General features: G+C 39.0%; 1 protein-coding gene across 1 annotated transcript; it reads left to right on the top strand.

The window, feature by feature from the left end:
• Positions 1 to 1,115: 1,115 nt before the first annotated feature.
• Positions 1,116 to 2,909, top strand: LOC149955393 (uncharacterized). The gene is made up of 6 exons (XM_090166670.1): positions 1,116 to 1,331; positions 1,400 to 1,498; positions 1,658 to 1,810; positions 1,854 to 1,869; positions 1,923 to 2,542; positions 2,607 to 2,909. The coding sequence occupies exons 1-6, from the start codon at positions 1,116 to 1,118 to the stop codon at positions 2,907 to 2,909; spliced, it is 1,407 nt and encodes a 468-aa protein (XP_090022796.1).
• Positions 2,910 to 19,516: the final 16,607 nt, after the last annotated feature.

Genomic DNA, 19,516 nt, shown 5'->3' with positions numbered 1-19,516 from the left:
TTCGCAAAAATAAAATGAACAACTTGATTTTTGAATGGTATAGTCATTTAAATAATGTTGGCATTACTAAAAGCATTATAAAAAAAAACAAATTTCTAACAGTTCACTAATCAACTTTTGGTACTTGTTAATAATTTGATTAAAACCAAAGCTTATTTAATGCAAACAATTTGGTTCAAGGCAGAATATTGTTTGATCATTGATTTTAGTTATTTTAGATGGTACTTTATGGGGGCACGAAGCACTGTAGGACCCACGTTCATGGATCATCTGGAACCAAAGAAGTTCACGACATGCTAATCCAAATCACCATGTAAATGCATATCATACAGAACAAACTAAACCTGGTTAACACTTTATATTTATTATAAAATCTGATAGAAGTTGTATTTTCACTACTACTGAGTTATTTTACGCTAAAATCAATTTACATATTAAAAAACCTTCACCCAATAGAAAGATCTGATAAATCTAAATAAAACTGTATTTTTTTTCAAAAAAAAACTATTTCTTTGTAAGTCAATAACGCATTGTTTCTAATTTGTTAGAGAGATGTATTGAATTAAATCTTTCGCCACTTTAAGGCGCCCTCCTGCGATCAGAAAACAAACTACTCTCTCTGTCTACCTCAAAACTTTTGCGGAGTTTCGTAGCGCCGAATTATCGATTGCACCATGTCTCTTCGCTCTCCCAGCTTGTCCCTATAAAACTTTTACTATCGGCCGTTTTCCACATCTCTGGCGGTTGCCATACAGCGTGGATTTTCACTGCCAAGTTGTTAAGTCCACACTCTTTAGGTTGGCCGTGGCAGTGGCTCTACTAGGCGATAAAAGATAAAGCATGTGGGTTAATCCAAGGTGGTATTGTAGGATATAGAATTGATGCTCTAAAGGCACTGAATTAAATTAAATTAGTTACGCGATATAAGTACAATCTCTACCGCGTTCTCGCTTGTTTCCATTTAATTTCATTATTTCTTAGAGATAAATTAAACGATTTTCCTCATTGAGAAGTTATAGTATACATTTGAAATAGATTTATATCATAAAGTTATAAATGAAAACCTAACCCTTGGTAATTGTTAGATTTAGGATTTCAAATTAAACACCAAAATTATGACTGGTTCGAAATGTACAGTCAGAGGATGTATGAATAGTCATCAGCTCTTGTCAGAGTGGAAAAACACGAATTGTAAAGATCATGGTATTCTGAGGAAAGACTGTATTTGCACGTCACCGTTCACATTGCATTATTACCCAAAAAATAGTGTAATTCGTCAGAAGTGGATTGATGTAGTAAGGCCTTACCGTCTGCCATCAAACACTTCAGTTGTAAGACTTTTTTTTCTTACAATTTGAGTCTAAAAGATTTATTCTAATCTTAACTTTTATTTTAAAAGGTTTGTTCTGATCATTTCATTGATGGAAAAAAAGACTCGGTTACTCCAACAGGGCGGATAATAAACATTCCCTCACTTAATTTTCATAATGGAAAAGAAGTAGGCCTAAATTAAGCTATTTTACGTTACTGGTAAACCAGTCAATTTAAATATTTTTTTTTTAGAATTCCAAAAATTTGTCAGAAGTAACGAATAAGGTAATAAACAAATTTTAGATTTTAATATTTCACTGTGAGATTTAATATTTTATCATTTTAGATTGAATCGCTTGTTGGGAAATCACCACTTATTGAAAACAAGGTACTTTCTCCAAATATAAATTATACGCAGATGAATAATGTTAGCACGAAACGTAAACCACAGAGTCCTTTGCAAGAAAATGAAACCCCATTGCCTTTGATTGATAGACGAGTAAGTTTGAATGGAATTATCAACTTTAATTCTATTATTTTAGAGGAGGAAAGTGGGAGGTAAATAGTATTTTTTTAGGTCTCGCGAAGAAAACTGATATTTTCTTCAATAGCGGAACAGTCAACGTTAACTACATCACCATTCATGATGGAAAAGATGTTTGTTTGTAAAACCAGAACTATTTCTACTCAAAGTGACCAAATTCTATGTAATTGTGCCAATGAAAATAACCACACAGAACATTCTACACTTTTGAAGGATCATTGCTATTCTAAGTCAAAAGAACGTACAATTGACAGAAATGACATGGGAATTAAAGTTAATACTCCAACGCTGTCTTATGAGTACCTAAATGAACGTGACTGTAAGATACTTACGGGTCTACGGGTAGTCATATTCATGAACGTTGTGGAAGCCTTAACACCTCATGCTCGAAATGTAAAATTTTCTCTTTCAATTGGGAACCAAATTTTACTTGTTTTAATGTGCTTAAGGCTTGCTTTGATTTTCTCAGATTTAAGTTTAAGGTTTTCAACTTCAATTACTACAGTTTCAAGAATAATGAAATCTTGGCTGCCAATTATGTACAAAGAAATGTCAAACCTCATTGCATGGCTTCCTAGCGAAACTATCCAGAGTACAATGCCAAAGTCGTTTCGAGACAAGTATCCCAAAACAACTTGCATAATCGATTGTGCAGAAGTTTTTATTCAGCGTCCCAAGCAATTGCGAGCGAGAGCGCAAACTTTCAGCAACTATAAGCACCATAATACCTTAAAGTTTTTGGTTGTTATAGCACCTAATGGTTTCGCCTTGTTGTGGTGGGCGGGACAGTGATAGGCAAATAGTTCTGGAATCAGGTCTGTTGGATTACCTTCTACCTGGAGATCAGGTTATGGCTGACAGGGGTTTTACAATTTCAATGGAAGTTGCAATGAAGCAAGCTGTATTAAATCTACCGGCTTTTAACAAAGGAAAACAGCAAGTGTCAGAAGTTGAAGTAGTCAAAACTCGACGGATTGCATCGGTTCGAATTTTGGTTGAAAGAGCGATCGCTAGGATGAAATTCTATCATATTTTAAAAAATGTGTTTGCGTAAATGTAGTTGCAGCTCTGAGAAATTTGCAAGGCGTTTTAATAAATGAAACAAATTAACAAATCAAGACTGTACAATCAAATTACTACCTTCACATAAATCTAAGTAATTTTTACACAAAATTAACTGTTTTCTATGAAAATCTATTGCAATGCGAGGCAATAAGTTTTTAAAATAGAAATATTTAAGCCGTTCAACTGTTTCTTTAACAAATTTATCATCAAATTCTACCTCTAATGTAACCATATTACAAACATTCTCGGATTTTCTTGGTACCCACACGCAAAAGTTACTTTTCTTTCTTTCAGCGCAGAACATAGCTAGTTGTACTTGGGTAAAATAGACATGTTGCCCTCTTGTTTTTAGAGTATACTTATTGTTTTGGAAAATGATATCTGTTCTAGTTAATGCTTGAGCAATATCATCTACCATTGGACATTTAATTTCGAGTAAAGCTTCCTCACCAACTAATCCATCAGGGCTGGCTGAAAGCCACGGTTCAGATTTAGAAACATAAGTTACAACTAGGTTCACACTCATGCCGTATTCTTTAATAAATTGATTCCGGGCTGCATCTTCAAATTTAGTTCCATGAATAGTGGCAGCTGATGCCTTAAAAGGTTTATAAAGTTTCCGCAAAAACAAAGTTTTCGGGATTAGTATTTTCTCGTTTGGGAATGCTGTTTGCGATAGAACTAGTAATTCTAATTAATCTACTTGAAGACCAGATTTCGGATTTGGATTGATCGATGTCTTCAATCAATATTTCTCTAGCTCTATTTGAAAGTTTAATATAGCTGTTATAAAATAATTGACATGGTTCACATGTTAATTCATTACCATGGAGAGCATGAACTGGATCAGGATTTGATTGAATTTGACTGGATTTTAAATCGGATGTTACTTCGTGAAATAAAGTATTAGAAATGTTTAGGAAACAAGCCATACTACTTTTTTAACAGCATTAACGAAAGAGGCATGTTCGTAAAATTGCTTCGGTTTTATAAACTCTACCATATTCTCTTCCTTCCCATCATGTTCGTAATGAACGCAATCTTTGCCAACTTTTTGGAATGTCATTTTTCTCAATGGTATTGGTTCAATGTTGCGCTTTGTCGACGAATTCCACTTGGATAACTCGTCAGTTACACGAGATCCTGTCATCTCTTTCCTGTTTGCAAAGTCAATTTTCCACAAAATTGCCCCTACATGGCTATACGTTTGAGCTTGGCCAGCCATACAGGTACAACGCCCCCCTAAAACTTCACCTGAGAATTTGCAACACACCCAAGCTGAATGAGCAGCTTGCGACAATGATTGGGAAGGCGTAATATCTCCTTTCAAAAAGCAAATGTCATGGTTAACTTTCTTAATTAATAGCTTCCCAACCCATCCACTAGAAACATAATCATATGAGTCTAGAGACTTAAAAGCATCCATATCTTTAAAATCACATGCTTGGGATTTCAATAAATATGATGTTATTTGTGGTCCTTCTGTGTTTGGCCACATTTTCATGTCATCTACCCAATGAGTGGCAGGAATTGTTTCAGGGTTAGGTAGAGTTATCCCGCATATTAAAGGTTTAGTAATTATTAAAATAAGCATGAACACTGAAAAACTCTCAACTAATTTTTTGCCTATGAACTATAAGCCTTGGACTAGCGCTGTTACCAAAAAATAAGCATAAACAATACTAAACATTTTCATAGAAATGTATGTGAAAATAGTATTGAAATAACTTACCGATTAATATTTGATCCATAATCATGAATTAATTAACACAAAGCTTCAAAATTTAAATTTGATCGCTTTTTGAAAATGTTGGTTAAAGACGTTTCAGTTTAGCGATATGAAACTACTTATCGAGTAGAATTCCAATCGCTCCTGATAAATTCTTAACCGAAATCAGAGCACGACTGCCAGTTAGAAACATATGAAGCCCCTCGGAAAATGCAAGACCCCCCCCCTGAAAAAGGTTTCTACCAGATTTTCACTCGTTATTATACTGGTTCGAAATTCAAATCCCACAATTGATTGATAAAAGACAAGCCACAAACGGTTCGAGACGAATCGTGAGAACTTAATTATCGCTTTAATACATGTAAATCCCAAAAAAATTGCGTTTGAAGAATCAGGAATGTCATAATTAATCCAAAACGTTACGATTTTACTTTCTAATGTTTTAACTATAACTTTTTAATTTCACTACCTTAACTGCTTTAATCGAAGTTGCGCATGCTTTTTGAAATGAAATTCCTTTTCAAATTGAAATTTTGAGTTTATTTTCCATTTATGAACTTATGAAATCAATATCCCTTTAAGAATGTTTTAGACGCTGTCCCGTTAAGAATATTTGAGGTATTAGTTCATTCATTATTTTGGATTAACTATACCTTTTAATGTATTTCCTGAACTATCCCTTTAAAATGATTTAAATTCGATGTCAATTTATGAATTAATAAAAACACTAAATGAGTGAAATTTGGAGTTTAGCATAACTTTAAACCATTCGGTTTTCACAATGTCCAAAATTATTTTAATCACTTTGTCGTAAATATTTTTTGCCACTATCACCTTAAGATTTTTTTTATTTTCTGCTTAGGAATAATTGATTATAATATCAATTTTAGAGTTTTTGAGTTTGAATTGTTCAATTGAACTCAGAATCAGCTGATCTATATCCCTTTAAAATAGCTATATTTTTTTTCAAAATGGCATCCGCCGCTTTGAGGAGGGTTGCCGAAATTAAGGTTAAGTTTTCAATTGCCTACAAAGGATTAACGGGCCACTGTTAAGAAAATTTTTCATCGCAACAAAGCGCAAAATTTATTAATAAGTGGAAGAGGAAATTCCCAAAAGTAAAGGAAGTTTACTCCGTTGAGCTTTCCTAGTCAGACGTTTGAAAAGAGACAGCCCATCGAATTTTTGAATTCACTATCCCGTTAAGAATTTGAAAAAAGGGCAAATAGATAAAATTAAACTTATAATAGAAATTTGAGATATAATCGCGATAATTGGTACGTCCTCGTATCGGAATGATATGGTGCCTAGATTCCCACAAGCGGTTTATGCGAAGCACGCAGCTCATTTCTTTAATTCATAATTTATTTTCAAGCGGTTACTAAAATAGAACTACAATTAGTCAAACAATTTGAGAGTGTCTTTGTTAGAACAAGAAATTAGGATAAAAGGGTCTGGGAACGCTATCATATTGTAACAAAGTCATTGATCAGAAAATATTCGCCATTTCGCAAGAAATAGCCGCTAATGAGGAATCTCTCGAGGTAAAAAAGGGTCTTTAATCTTCGCGTGGAACCGCGCGGAAGAAACAAAGTCGCTAGCCAGAAAGTTCTTTTAGATACGCCAGCTATCCATATTTCCAGGAAAGATGGATTTAAAGGCGGCGGACGCGACTCTTTCGCAATTAATTTTCACTAATTTGCAAATGGAAGGCGAAGGACGTGCTTTTACTTCGACACTTTTTCAGCGGCAACAAATCAAATTTTCTGGTTTAATCGCAATGTATGGAAGTGAAAGAACTATGAGCGTTTATCAGAAGTGGCTTGTGCGGGATAAATCCCATAGTCAGACGGAAAGCCTATAATCTCGTTTTGACTAAATGCCTTGACACCGACACTTGTTAACTTAAAAAGAGAGAACATGACTAAATGAGCACGAACTCGACTTTCCCGTTCAGCTAGTTACCGAGAAGGTCGCGTGATTTGCTTACTTTTCTTCGAAAATTTGGAGCGTGGGATTATGAAATCTTAAATAACCTACTTTAATCAAATAAGCGTTTAAGAATAAGATTAAAATCATTCTTCAAAATTATTTAAATTCAATTTTCAAAGTATAGAAATGAAAGGGACCAGCTGATTGCGCTTAAATTGTTTAGTCGAGAAAGCACCCATTCCCATAAAGAATATTCATATTTCTTTATAAAGGGCTCATCAATTGATAGTTTAATTATATGATCTGAATGGCAAAATATTACCATAAGTTTGGAAACATAAAAGCATATAGTTATAAATTAAAATATCTTAGGTAGCTGATAATTCGTGTAATACTGAATATTCCAACAACGTTTCTTGCTGGTTTCCGGGAATTTGGAAATAATATCACTTCACAAATTGCAGTCTCTGATTTTTTAAAAACATCATGTTTTCAATAGTATATTTGGTCATTCTAAGCTTTAATTATCCATTTTTGTGTTTGCTTCTTTCTCGAATTTATTTAAAATTTGCTCATTAGCGCGAAATATGAGAAAATATTCAAATATAAATTTGATAAATTTGGTTACGTTTGGGTTAGCTTTCCAGTAACGGTCAAATATCGTAAATACTCATTAAATCTTGGTCGATACGCGAAGGATTGATGCTCCATTTCAGGGGGCCTGCGATTGTTCTAGGAACTGACAAGTGAGTTCAGCCTTTTGACATGTCTATTCGGTTCAGTTTCTACCTCTCAACAAGCTTTTCATACAAAAACGTTTTTAGATGTCAGCTGTGTTAAGCCGCATAGGTGAATTGACTGATTGCTTTGGGTCCTACCAAAATTATTAATCTGCTAGAGCTTTTAATTAAAAACAAATCTTTGTCATTATGAAGAAAACAATAGAAAAAATAGTGACACGTGGTTGAGATCTCGGAACCACTCCTTTGAATGTTCTTTCCAATTAGGGGCTTTTCTGCGAGTTCTTCACCTTCCTCTTACCCGAAACATTTGTTGAATTATACGGTAGGAGAAAGTGTTGGGAGATGTTGCCGTACGTGGCTTTTTTAGATATTTATTTAAAACTATTAATAATTTAATTAATAAATTCTTAAATAAAAAATGTATCTGAAATAACAATTGAATTAGTTGTTAATGAGTATAATATTTCCCAAATTGAATATTTAATAATTTATAACTTGATGTAAAAATAAAATATTTATGAAGACTTAAGAAATGCAGCGGGCTTCTAATTGGCTAAATTTCACGTAATTAATTTCACATTTAATTGGATATTGGCGATTTTTTATGGTTTGTTCGTTATCGGCTTTTCTTTTTAATACAGTAGCTCGAAAGAGTGTAGCACTTGACATTAAATTAAACAATGGTCCGCTCGAAATTCAACGAAACTTGAAAAGTAATTTTTGTCGGATAAATATACAAATTTTATTAACTGTATCGCACTCACTTGTCAGTTAAACATACTTTTTAACCATCTGCAGAGAACAGTTAGTTCACAGTTTAAACAGATAAAAATAAAAGGGCATCCATTTTCTTTAACTGAATTTATAACCCGTTTCTTTTCCGAGATATCACGTCAGAAACTAACTTTACTTATCGTGTGGTAATGCTTTTTCAAAAAAACTTTACTCTAAATTAAAAATATGTTCCCAATTATATCTACAATCTGTAACGGATAGCAGTTTTAATTATCGTAGTTTTTATTAAATTAAAAAGCCGAATAGTTAAGCTATGTTCGACTTTTCGGAATTTCTAATCTGTATAAACCAAGGGAATGAGAAGCAGATACAAGTATTCCTAAACAGAGATAAATTAAAAGCTAATTCTACGGATCAAAAGTGCTCCTTAAATTTGGATTTGTTGACTTCCATTAAACTCCTAGAGGGCGTCGCGGTGCAACCGGAGGCCCAGAAAAATAAAATTCCCAACGATGAGGAAAATATTTGTTACCCTCGCCACCCAGCCGAAGAAAGGCCGCGGCGAAAGTCTCTGGGGGATTTTCAATTTTGGTGATACGAGTACCGCCGCGTTGCTATGGCTACCCAGCTTAAATTGGCCGACACTCATTTATCGCTTTGTGAAACTGGGGGACAATCCCAAATTGATAACAACCGTTGACGGCCAGTTTGATCAGGAATGTGACGGGAGTGAATCGTCCCGAAGCCAAGTTATTAATTAGTTCCACCATTTCTTCGTACGATAATCTTTCGTTGTAAAGGCGTTTCAATGATATTCCCTCTCTTCTTACTTTCCCAATAATTGTCGAAAACGGGATTCCACAATTAAATATTCTGTTAGCTTCTAGATTTACCAGGCTTGACAAACCAAGTCATTAAGTTTAACTTTAAATTAATTAGAACCAGAATGATATCGAACGTTAACGCACAAACTCTCGCTTAGGCCTAAAGCTTGGTTTTCAATAGCGCGCGGCATTACTAATTTTTCCTTACGCGCGTAGTAACGATTGTACGTCTCGAAGTTTAATGATCCGCTACTATGACCGCTAGTGGTAACCAAAATATTTACAAAATATCTTCGTTAAAGGCTTTCTTCTGTCTGTCAACCTGGAAATGATCTAACTAGCAACGCTTCAATTTGCTAAATTTGGCTGTCTTAGAAACGGTATTATGGAGAAAGTCAATTGTTCTGCCTGCTCTGCGAACTGGACAATTTCTGCAGCTGCCGTTTGGCATCCCGCTGATTTTCCAATGAGGATGACCGCTGGCCTATTCTTCGACCTAGCCCCTCATCGCCGGACAATTGACCATTGTTATTACGTTGGCGTTAGGGTCAGTTCTAAATGACTACAGTATTGATTTTATATTTTCGAACTGACACAACGTTGCTTGCTGTCGTGTCGTGACGAGCTCACAACCGTCACTTAAAAGGTTAATTCGGTGAGAATATCAACGTTTTCTTGGTCTCTGCCTCAACTCAAACCAAAATTTCTATGATTTTTTAATAAAATTTTACTTGATCTAAATAAAATAAATGTGTTATTGCTAAACAATGGTTATCACTTACCGGCTTGCGGGAAATGCATCTGTTGCTTAAATAAATATAATGTTTATAAAAGGTGACCCCCCGATTGAAGGTTTCTATAAATTAATTGATAGTACTCCACCCACTAACCCCTTAAAAACCCTTAAATAAACTGCAACCTTGTACCTCTTCATGGGGGAACGGAGTAACAGGTGGAGGGGCAACCCTTCATGCTGTTCAACTAAGGCTCTGCTTCTTCCTTAAGCTAAGGTGTGAGGTATTGTGCTGAGGGCTGAGTGGTACCAGGGAAGCGAAAATACGGTATCGTGAACGATCCCCTCGGGGCACCAGACGACACCCCGTTGTATTTTAGCCTTCCGCCCGGACAGAGGATTAAGGGGGTTACTTTTTACTTTCCTCTTTTCTCGTGGGACCAAATATGGAAGCACAAAAAACAAACAAAAAAAAAACAAAAACCGGGCAAGGGTTCAAAAGAACCCGGCCTTAAGCAGGGGGAGGGTTCGAAAGGACCCAACCCAAAGCAAGGGGAGGTATCGAAAGAACCCCACCCAAAGCAAGGGGCGGGTTCATCTTCTGATGTTACCCCCCCCCCCCCCCCCTGTTTCTAACCTTGAGGAACCCCTGTAGGAACCCGGGCTAGCCTTCAAGGGTCTGCCTCTGGCAAGAACCAGTCGGTGAAGCAAGGGTTAAAGGGGGATAGGCCCCTCAATAAAACTCAAAAGCGGAATCGACGCCGCAGGGAAAGATTGATGCAGGAGGAGGTCTCTGGTAAGGACGACCACCCGCCATCACTTCCAAAACGTTCTAGGGAAAATGACTCCCCCGATTCCCAGTCTCAGGTTTCAAAAAAGGTGAAGTCTCACGACCAAACCTATAGTGAAACCTTAAGCTCCACAAAGATGGCCATCATTAAAGAAGGCTATCCTGTGAAGACCATCTCTGCAGAGGAGATGGGCACCATTCAGCGTGAGGTTCTGAAGCGGATAGATGGGTTACCCTCGGGAGACCCTCTACCTCGTTTTGGGAGCTTTCAGCTGGTTGGGGGCGCCATTCACTACCTCTGTAGGGATGCGTTTACAGTGGATTGGTTGGTGGGAGGATTTAACCAGAAGGAGTTGGTTTCCGGGGGGTCATGGCTTTTAGTAATGAAGGCCGTCGACCTACCGAAGCCTTTCAAGGTTGCCTTTCGCACCAAGGATATCTACACAAAGGACGGCACTGTCCTCCTTCGTAGACTCAGGACCTACAACAACGCGCTAAATACGCAATGTTGGAAGGTAGTTAACAAAGCCGATGAACCGACTGCTATCCGCTGGATCTTCCAGGTGGATGGAGAGTCGGTTAAGGCTATCAAGGAGGCAGGACACCGAGCCTTAACGGGTCTGGACAGTGGTATCTTTAAGATACTTCATGAACCTGACCCGACAGCTCCGGTGAATCCTGTAAAGGAGGGTGGTTCAGTCGAACCCTCTGCCGTGGAGATCTCAAGGATGGAAGATGAGGCTCTGGCTGGCGGGGACTCAGGAGAGGACATTCCTATGGAAGATACTCTCGTGGAGGACCTAAAGGCCTTTGACTTGTCAGACACTGACGAGAATAAAGAGGTTGTACCACTGGAGGGTGCAACAGGGGGCAGGCTAGGGATGTAAGTCGGACCGGTGGGTGTGTTGGGGTCTCCACAACCACCACTGCGTCTGAATAGACATCTAAGGCCAGCAACCGAGCTCACCTTAACCAAGATGAGTGTAAAGGTGCTGCAAATTAATTTGCACCACTGCAAGGCAGCCACTGCAGTTCTCTGTAGGAGGTTCGCAAAGGAGAGCTTCGACGTCGCTCTCATACAGGAGCCATGGACTGCCAATGGAAAGCTACTTGGTCTCCAAAATGCAGGTAATAAATTCTATGATTATAACTCTGCTACACCCAGGGCTTCTGCACTGATACGTAAGGGCATTCATGCCCTTCAGCTCTCAATGCACTTCTCCAGGGATATTGCCACGGTAATGCTCATCACGGATGGTGGGGAGGTTACTATGGCATCGGCATACCTACCGTACGACGATGCTCTCCCCCCCTCACAGGGGGTGAACAGATTGGTCAACCACTGTGAGAGTTCGGGGAGGAGACTGATCATCGGTTGCGATGCTAATGCGCACCAGGAAATCTGGGGTAGCTCAGAGTGCATACAGCGTGGTAACGACTTAATGGAATATCTGGTTAGTACCAGACTTCACATTTTGAACAAGAACAATGTACCAACTTTTGTTACTTCTAACAGAAGTGAGGTCATTGATCTCACACTGTGTACAGTAAATGTCGCAGATAAAATCAAGAACTGGCATGTGTCTAACGAACCGTCTTTGTCGGATCACAGACACATTTGCTTTAATATTCTGGTCAAATCTGTATGGGCTTGTACCGCTTTTCGTAACCCTAGGGGCACAGATTGGTCCGGTTACAGGGAAGACTTAAGCTTCTTCCTTAAGGGTGATAAGCCACGGCTGTCATCGGTGTTGGATTTTGATTTGGCTGTTGAACGCGTTCAACAGTCCATTATCGACTCCTAGCACCGCAACTGTCCGGCAAAGCCTGCCAACCGGCCAAGGCTAGTGCCCTGGTGGAACAACGAGATTGGCAGGCTGCGCAAAGAAACTCGTAGGCTCTTTAATAGGGCAAAGAAGGGGGGTGATTGGGATGCCTATAAACGCACCCTCACCACCTACCACAAGTCTATCCGCGATGCCAAAAAGGCTTCATGGAGAGACTTCTGTGAGAACATAGTGGATGTTCCCAGTACGGCCAAATTAATGAAAATTTTGGCACACGATAATACTAAGCATCTTGACGCCATTAAGTTGAAAGATGGTAGTTTTTCCACGTCCGGTAAGGACACTATGACACATATGTTAGATGTAAGCTTTCCGGACTCTAAGCTCACTAGCAATGGTAACACTGACACTCGCCCTTTGAGGATCAATCGAACCAAAAGGGAAGACTGGGCAGTGGCGAATAAGGTCGTCACGCATTCTAGACTTATGTGGGCTGTAAAGTCATTTAAACCCTATAAGTCCCCGGGACCAGATGGGATTTTTCCTATCCTCTTACAGGAGGGCGTTGATATTCTATGCCCTCTGCTGCTGAGAATCTACAGGGCTTGTATTGCTCTAGGGCATTTACCTAGCACCTGGAAGCTTTCTCAAGCAATCTTCATACCCAAGCCTGGTAAATCTGATTACCTGGAAGCTAAGGCATTTAGGCCAATTAGTCTTACCTCTTTTCTCCTAAAAATTCTGGAGAAAATGGTGGACAACTATATTAGGGAGGAGGTTCTTTGCAACTCTCCTCTGTCGGCTGCGCAGCATGCCTACCAGAAGGGCAGGTCTACTGAGACCACCCTGCATGGTATCAGCAGCTGCCTGGAAAAAGCAATTGAGCACAAGGAAATTGCGCTAGCAGTTTTTCTTGATATTGAGGGAGTCTTTGATAAGGTCTCCAGCGCAGTTATACTTAAGGCTGCGAAAAGGTTTGGTATCAATGACACATTGTGCCTTTGGATCAAATCTATGTTAACTGACCGGAAAGTGGTATCCTCCTTGCTGGGTGACTCCCTTATGGTCTCCACCAGTCGTGGTTGCCCACAGGGGGGGCGTTCTTTCTCCCCTTATGTGGTGCCTAGTGGTGGATGAACTCGTTCGGAGGTTGAACAGGGGAGGATGCCGCTGTTTCGGTTACGCCGATGATATTGCTATCATCATTACTGGGAAATTCCCGGTAACAGTGAAGGACGTAATGAGGAGGGCCCTAGCATCAGTTGAGAGCTGGTGCAGGGAGGTCAACCTCATGGTTAATCCTAATAAAACTGTCTTCGTTCCTTTTACTCGTAAAAGGATAAAAGGCATGTTTGAGGGTATTTCCTTATTTGGAAAGGACTTGAATGAATGAATGAATGAATGACTTTAATACCGTCCATAAATTACAATGGTCCCTTTTTTAACAGGGAGGAGTCAATGACTCTACCGGTACAATATGGTAAAATACACTGAATAAAAATAAATAAAGAAAACAGTAAAATGTAAACAGAGATACGTTAGATGATGATATGATGAACTTATATACAATGGAAAAACTAGTGAATGAGCAGGGGCAACTCAAAAGAATCATAATCAGGCCACGAGAATTGTTCAGTTCAGTTCGAAGGTGTTTTTTGGATGCGGCCTTTATCCCACTCATACAAAATGTTCCTTGTGGAATTTATACGTTCCCAGTCCATCTCCGATGTCGAATAAAAACCAAGGCGTTCTTGGAATTCAGCGTCATTAGGACGCTCGGGATCCAATGGGAGGCGATAACTCGCGAACGCGGGGCAATGCATAACCAGGTGGTACACGTCTTGTACAGACGAGCCGCACAAACATCCTGGTTCGGCTCCAAAAATATCCGCGAACCGACTAGCAGTTGGTAACGCGCCGGTTCTGGCCTGAAAGTAAAGATGACTTCGTCGATCGTTATCATAAAACTGCTCCAGGTTGGGAGAGTACCGAGGTGAAGTACCTCGGGGTCATCCTGGGTAGCAAACTAACATGGAAACCACACCTTGACTACATAGTCAAGAACGGCAAAATGTTATTTTGGAGAACTAGAAGTGCAGTTAGCAAGACCTGGGGCTTAAGCCCCAGGGCTGTGTACTGGCTGTACATCATGATCATCAGACCTATACTGTCTTATGCAGCTGTGGTCTGGTGGCCCAGGGTTACTTTAAGGACTGTGCAGTTTGATCTGCGCACTTTGCAAAGGCTGGCTTGTGTCGGCATTACAGGAGCCATGAGAACAGCCCCAAGCGCTTCTCCGGAAATACTCCTGAATATGCTTCCTCTCCACCTTTTTATTGAGGAAGCTGCCCTTTTAGGTGCCTATAGGCTTATCCAAAATGGCTGGTGGAAGGCTAATAATTGGGAGCACAGCCACACCAAGCTCCGTCGAGATTTTTCCAATCAGATGCCGATTTTAACAATGGGCTCTGATCTGTGGTTACCAAACTTCACTTTGGTAAACCTTTTGAGGTCAACTTCCCTAGCCGTGCGGAGTGGAGTAACTTGACCCTCGGCACCAGAGGAGAGATCGTCTGGTTCACTGATGGGTCTATGGTCCACTATGGCACTGGTGCGGGGATGTATTGCCTTACTTATAATTTTGGCTTATATGAAAGCCTAGGGGTACACACTAGGGTATTCCAGGCGGAAATTTTTGCCATTTGCTCCTGTGTTGCTTACTGTTTACATCAGGGGTATCATGGGAAGGTTATCCAGATTTATTCGGATAGCCAGGCCGCTCTTAGAGCTCTCAGCCAGTATGGTATTCTTTCTAAATTGGTTCTTAGCTGCTTAGATTTCCTCTGCGCTCTTGGGTTGCACAATAAAGTTCAACTTTGTTGGGTACCTGGGCATAAGGGGCATCTTGGGAACGAAAGGGCCGACGCCTTGGCCAAGGAAGGTGCGAGGGCTTGGTTCATTGGCCCAGTTTATGTCAGATCGTCAACTCAGACAATGGTCTGAAATTGAGGGTCAAAGGCAGGCCAAAGAGTTTACTCTTGGCCCTTCTAGGGGGAGAGCCAGAGAATTACTCTCGCTCTCTAGGTCCAGTATTAGGATTGTGACTGGCCTACTTACAGGCCACTGCCATCTGAATAGACATTTAACTCTCATTGGGGTCATTGATGACCCGCTTTGTAGAGCTTGACTAGCTGAGGAGGAAACTGCCTCACATGTACTCTGTAGCTGCGATTACTATGCAGCCCAGAGGTTTGAGCATTTGGGTATGCATAGGTTGGAGACGTATGACGTCTCTCATATCACGGCCGGGCTGATTTTAAGCTTTATGTCGGCAATAGGACTTATTTAAGTCACCCAGTCTGGGGATGCACAATGGACCTTAGGTCGAAGTGTTTGGCTTGCCACCCGGCACCCCACTCAATAATAATAATAATAATAATAATAATAACCCCTTAAAAAGCTTCGTTAAGATAACTTATTTTAAAAAACTGGAGTAAGAAATTGGTTCTTGTAGGTAAGGTAAGAACCTTGACCAAGTAGGTTCGCCAAGATTCACTGTCAAAACGACAAGGCGGGGAAGTCAATAACAACAGCAGATTTTTAGAAAAATTGCGATGACTTATACTTTGTAGTTAAAGTTATTTTACTATTTGAAATTTTAATAATGCTTTGAAATTTATTTTCGTTTTTTCGCGCGACAAATTGTCCGCCTTATGCAATTTTCAACACCACCACTTGACCGACGACGAATTGTCCGCCTTCTACGATTATTAACGCGACCACTTGACCGATCGCGAATTGCCCAGCGAAGAGATTTCCTAGACGAAGAAATGTTCGCCGACAACTTTTCCGGCGTCGAGTTGTCCGTGATTAACATACTGTTTTGGTTTCAATCTCCGTAAGTTCTAAATTTTGGTAATTATTTGATATGCCATTAGACATAGGCCTTAAATGAACCGGGATAAATCAATTATGTAAGTGCGAACTAATCAAAATGGAAGTTGCTCTAAATTAAGTTTATAACCGACTTTACCCTGAAGTGTGACTGGGGCTTAAATGTCTCTTTACTGCTCACATTCTACACAACGTTTTAATTCGATGGTTATAGAACCTCGGCTTTCCGATTCTCTCTCCGCCCTATATACTTTAGCGGACAACTTGTCTGCGGACCCGTTGGTCCAAACCCTGTTTGGGAAATTCCTCTCCCACACTTTTCTCCGCTATCGTTTCTTGTGGACGCCTTCCCATGTGGGTATCGGTCCCAATGAGCAGGTGGATGCTCTTGCTAAAGCCGCCTCCACCGATGCAGTGGCCCCTCTGTGTGTCCCGCCTCCGGATACTCTTTCTTTTCGTCGCCGGTGCTCGTCTGCGCTTCTCCGGACTTGGCGGAGCGTTTGGGCTGATGCTCCGACGGGCCGTTTCCTCTTCTCCTTGCAGGACTTTCCGGCCCGTTCTTTGCTCTGGGACTGTCATCTGGGCAAGCCCCAGGAACGCTTAATGTCGTTGGCTCGTGTCGATCGTTTCCCGGCTCCCGCGGTGTACCCTCCTCCTCCCTTTTTCCGCTCTGCCAGGTAGAGGGAGATTTGGCTCATTTTGCTTTATTCTGCCCCGGTTCAGCAGTTTCCCGCTTGGAGTTTCGGAACGCTTTTCGGGGGGTTGGCTTACCCCCTTCCTTTGGAAACACCCTGACCTTTCTATTATCGTTCTCCGTTCTTCCGGAAGGTAGCTCCCACCCGGGATACTTCCACCTGTTGTCGGGATTTTTGTGACCCCTTCAGCGCTTTTAACGTTGGTGCCGCTATTGTCTGTGACGTTTATTTGTTGTGTTGGTGTCTAAGGCTCTAGCCAACACCATTTCGTGGGACTCTAAAAAAAAATAGAACCTCGGCGCCCAACTTGATCTCGACTTCTATAATTGAGGGAGTTGTATTGGCCGAGCATTTGGGAGTTCGAACCTCAAGGGGCGCTTTTTGGTGGGGGCCCGAAAGGTCGGTCGAACCCTCATTCTTCATGTTTTCGCCCCTGAATCTCGACTATTGATAGATTAAAAAATAGGTGACATCGTAAAATAAAACTATTTAGTTACCAAAGAGCTCCAAAATGCATCAACAATGCCTTTTGTAGAATACTGCGAGTAAGTCAATCAACAGGAATTAACGCTGAGTTTCTGACTATTGCTATTATTTTTAGAGAAAAAGCTAAAATGTTATATATCGCAAAAACTCGAAGCCCCACAAGAAGACGACCCAGGTGATAATCACCGATATTGTTCAAACTCGGGGATCTAGTAGACCTTTATGTTATTTAAAGTTTTTTTTTATGAGCGTCCGTTTGGCCATGGCAACCGAAATTGTTTTGGACAATTCAGATTGATTATTTTTTACGAAATTTAACATGGGAAAATGACTGCTTTTAAAGTCCCCCTCAACAAAATTATTAAATATTGGTAGAATTCGGGTCATTTTGTGTAAATTCTACTAACATTGGTTAAAAACGAACATATTAAGATAAATTTTTATAATTGTGATATATGCTAATAAACTAAGGTAAATATGCCAGAGAAAAAATATTTGGAAATTTTGGTATGACAAAAAATAGGGCTATTTGAAACAATATTGGTCAATGCAAAAATCGGGTAAATGTTGGGAGATTTGATGAAATTCAAAACATTTATGAAAATACAATTAAACATGGCTAAATACGAAGAGAATTGGGTAAACTCGAATAATTTGGGTAAATGTTATTTGGATAAGTTTAGATAAATATTGGTAATTAGGGGAAAAATAGAGAAAATGGGGTTATTTCAAATACATTTGAGTATATGCGAATAAATTTGGGTAAATGCGAATAAATTTTTGATATATATGGGGTAGTTATACGAAAATTCGGATAAATATAGGGTAGTTTTACCAAAATTTGGATAAATATAGGGTAGTTATACGAAAATTTTGAAAAATACATTAAATTTCGGTTATTGCGAATAAATTGGGGAAACTGCGAGTTAAATTTGAAAGTTCAAGTTTTTTTGGAAAAGTAATTTGAGAATAACTACGACTCATTTTATATTACTATTAAAGTATGAAATATTAATAAATATTGGGTATTATCATAAGTGAAATAATAACAATAAGTATGATACTTGCTGGAGTGTTAATGCCAATTTTCTAACGGAACCTTTTTTTGACACTGACAGTTGCGCGGCTTCGAGTTGGACGTGCAACCGGTCAAAGTAGTATATTATCGTCCTTGCTAGTAGTATTTTTTGACTTGGGCATGTTTGAGGGGTATCTGTGGTGAGCTGAGCGTGGATTACGCAATAACTCTAAAAATCAGTTCAGTGATCATTTTTGTTAATTGTTATAATTATTGTTATGTTACTTAAAATATTATTAAAATTTAAATAAAATAATACTTGTTAAACTACTTTCCGCAGTTCTGAAGAAGGAACGTATATTTTAGGAATTTTTTTATAATAAATCAATACACATTAAATACCAATTAATACACTGAACCAATAATAATACTCTTAACAAATGATAACACACTTAACTAAATCATACACTACAAGATTATTGGAAAAAGGTCAACTACGCTTAGGAAAAAGATGATAAATAGGGAGCTGTGTGTCAGGTCACTGCGGCCAAGAAAGGACAGGTACTTGAGAGCATAATAAGTAGTTTTCAAAGGAAATAAATTCGAATATATTTTAGCTTTTTGGTTTATACTCATACGCAATTTCCGGAATTACCGAAAATACTTTTAAAAATTGTGTGGTTTTTACTGTCACCATCTGGTGACTAACGCCGTATGTATATATCAGAGCATACTAAAAAACCAACCTTAATGATCGCCAATATTATTTACTACACGTAGACCGCGTTTTTGATTAAAAAAAATCGAAGTTTTAAGCAATTATACAACACCAATGTACAAAAATGATTCAATATATTACTGTTTTCCTTTTCAGCCTATATATAGCGGCCTTTTGAAGTAAGTGGGTGAAATATATATGATTCAATATTAGTTTAAATTAATATTGGGTTTAAGGTTACTTAAAGGCAATATAAAGTGCCATACTTATGGTGGATCAACGAATTGCACATTTCTGCTGCCAGGTTTTACGTTAAAAACCAGTCGTATCCCGTGTTGGTAGATGATTTGTCGTTTCAGTTTCTACTCTCTTTAAACATTAGAAGAAAAAGTACCGCGCATCGTTTTCAATATTACTGATAAAGGCCGCTATACATATATATAACACTTACAACTTTATTTTTTAACGGATTTACAAATATTGTGTGTTTTTGTTTGCATTTGAAAATCTAG

The sequence above is a fragment of the Leiobunum rupestre genome, chromosome 2 (assembly GCF_980474605.1).
Source record: "Leiobunum rupestre chromosome 2, qqLeiRupe1.1.hap1, whole genome shotgun sequence".
Lineage (NCBI taxonomy): Eukaryota > Metazoa > Arthropoda > Arachnida > Opiliones > Sclerosomatidae > Leiobunum > Leiobunum rupestre.
This window is presented reverse-complemented; position numbering and strand designations above follow the sequence as displayed.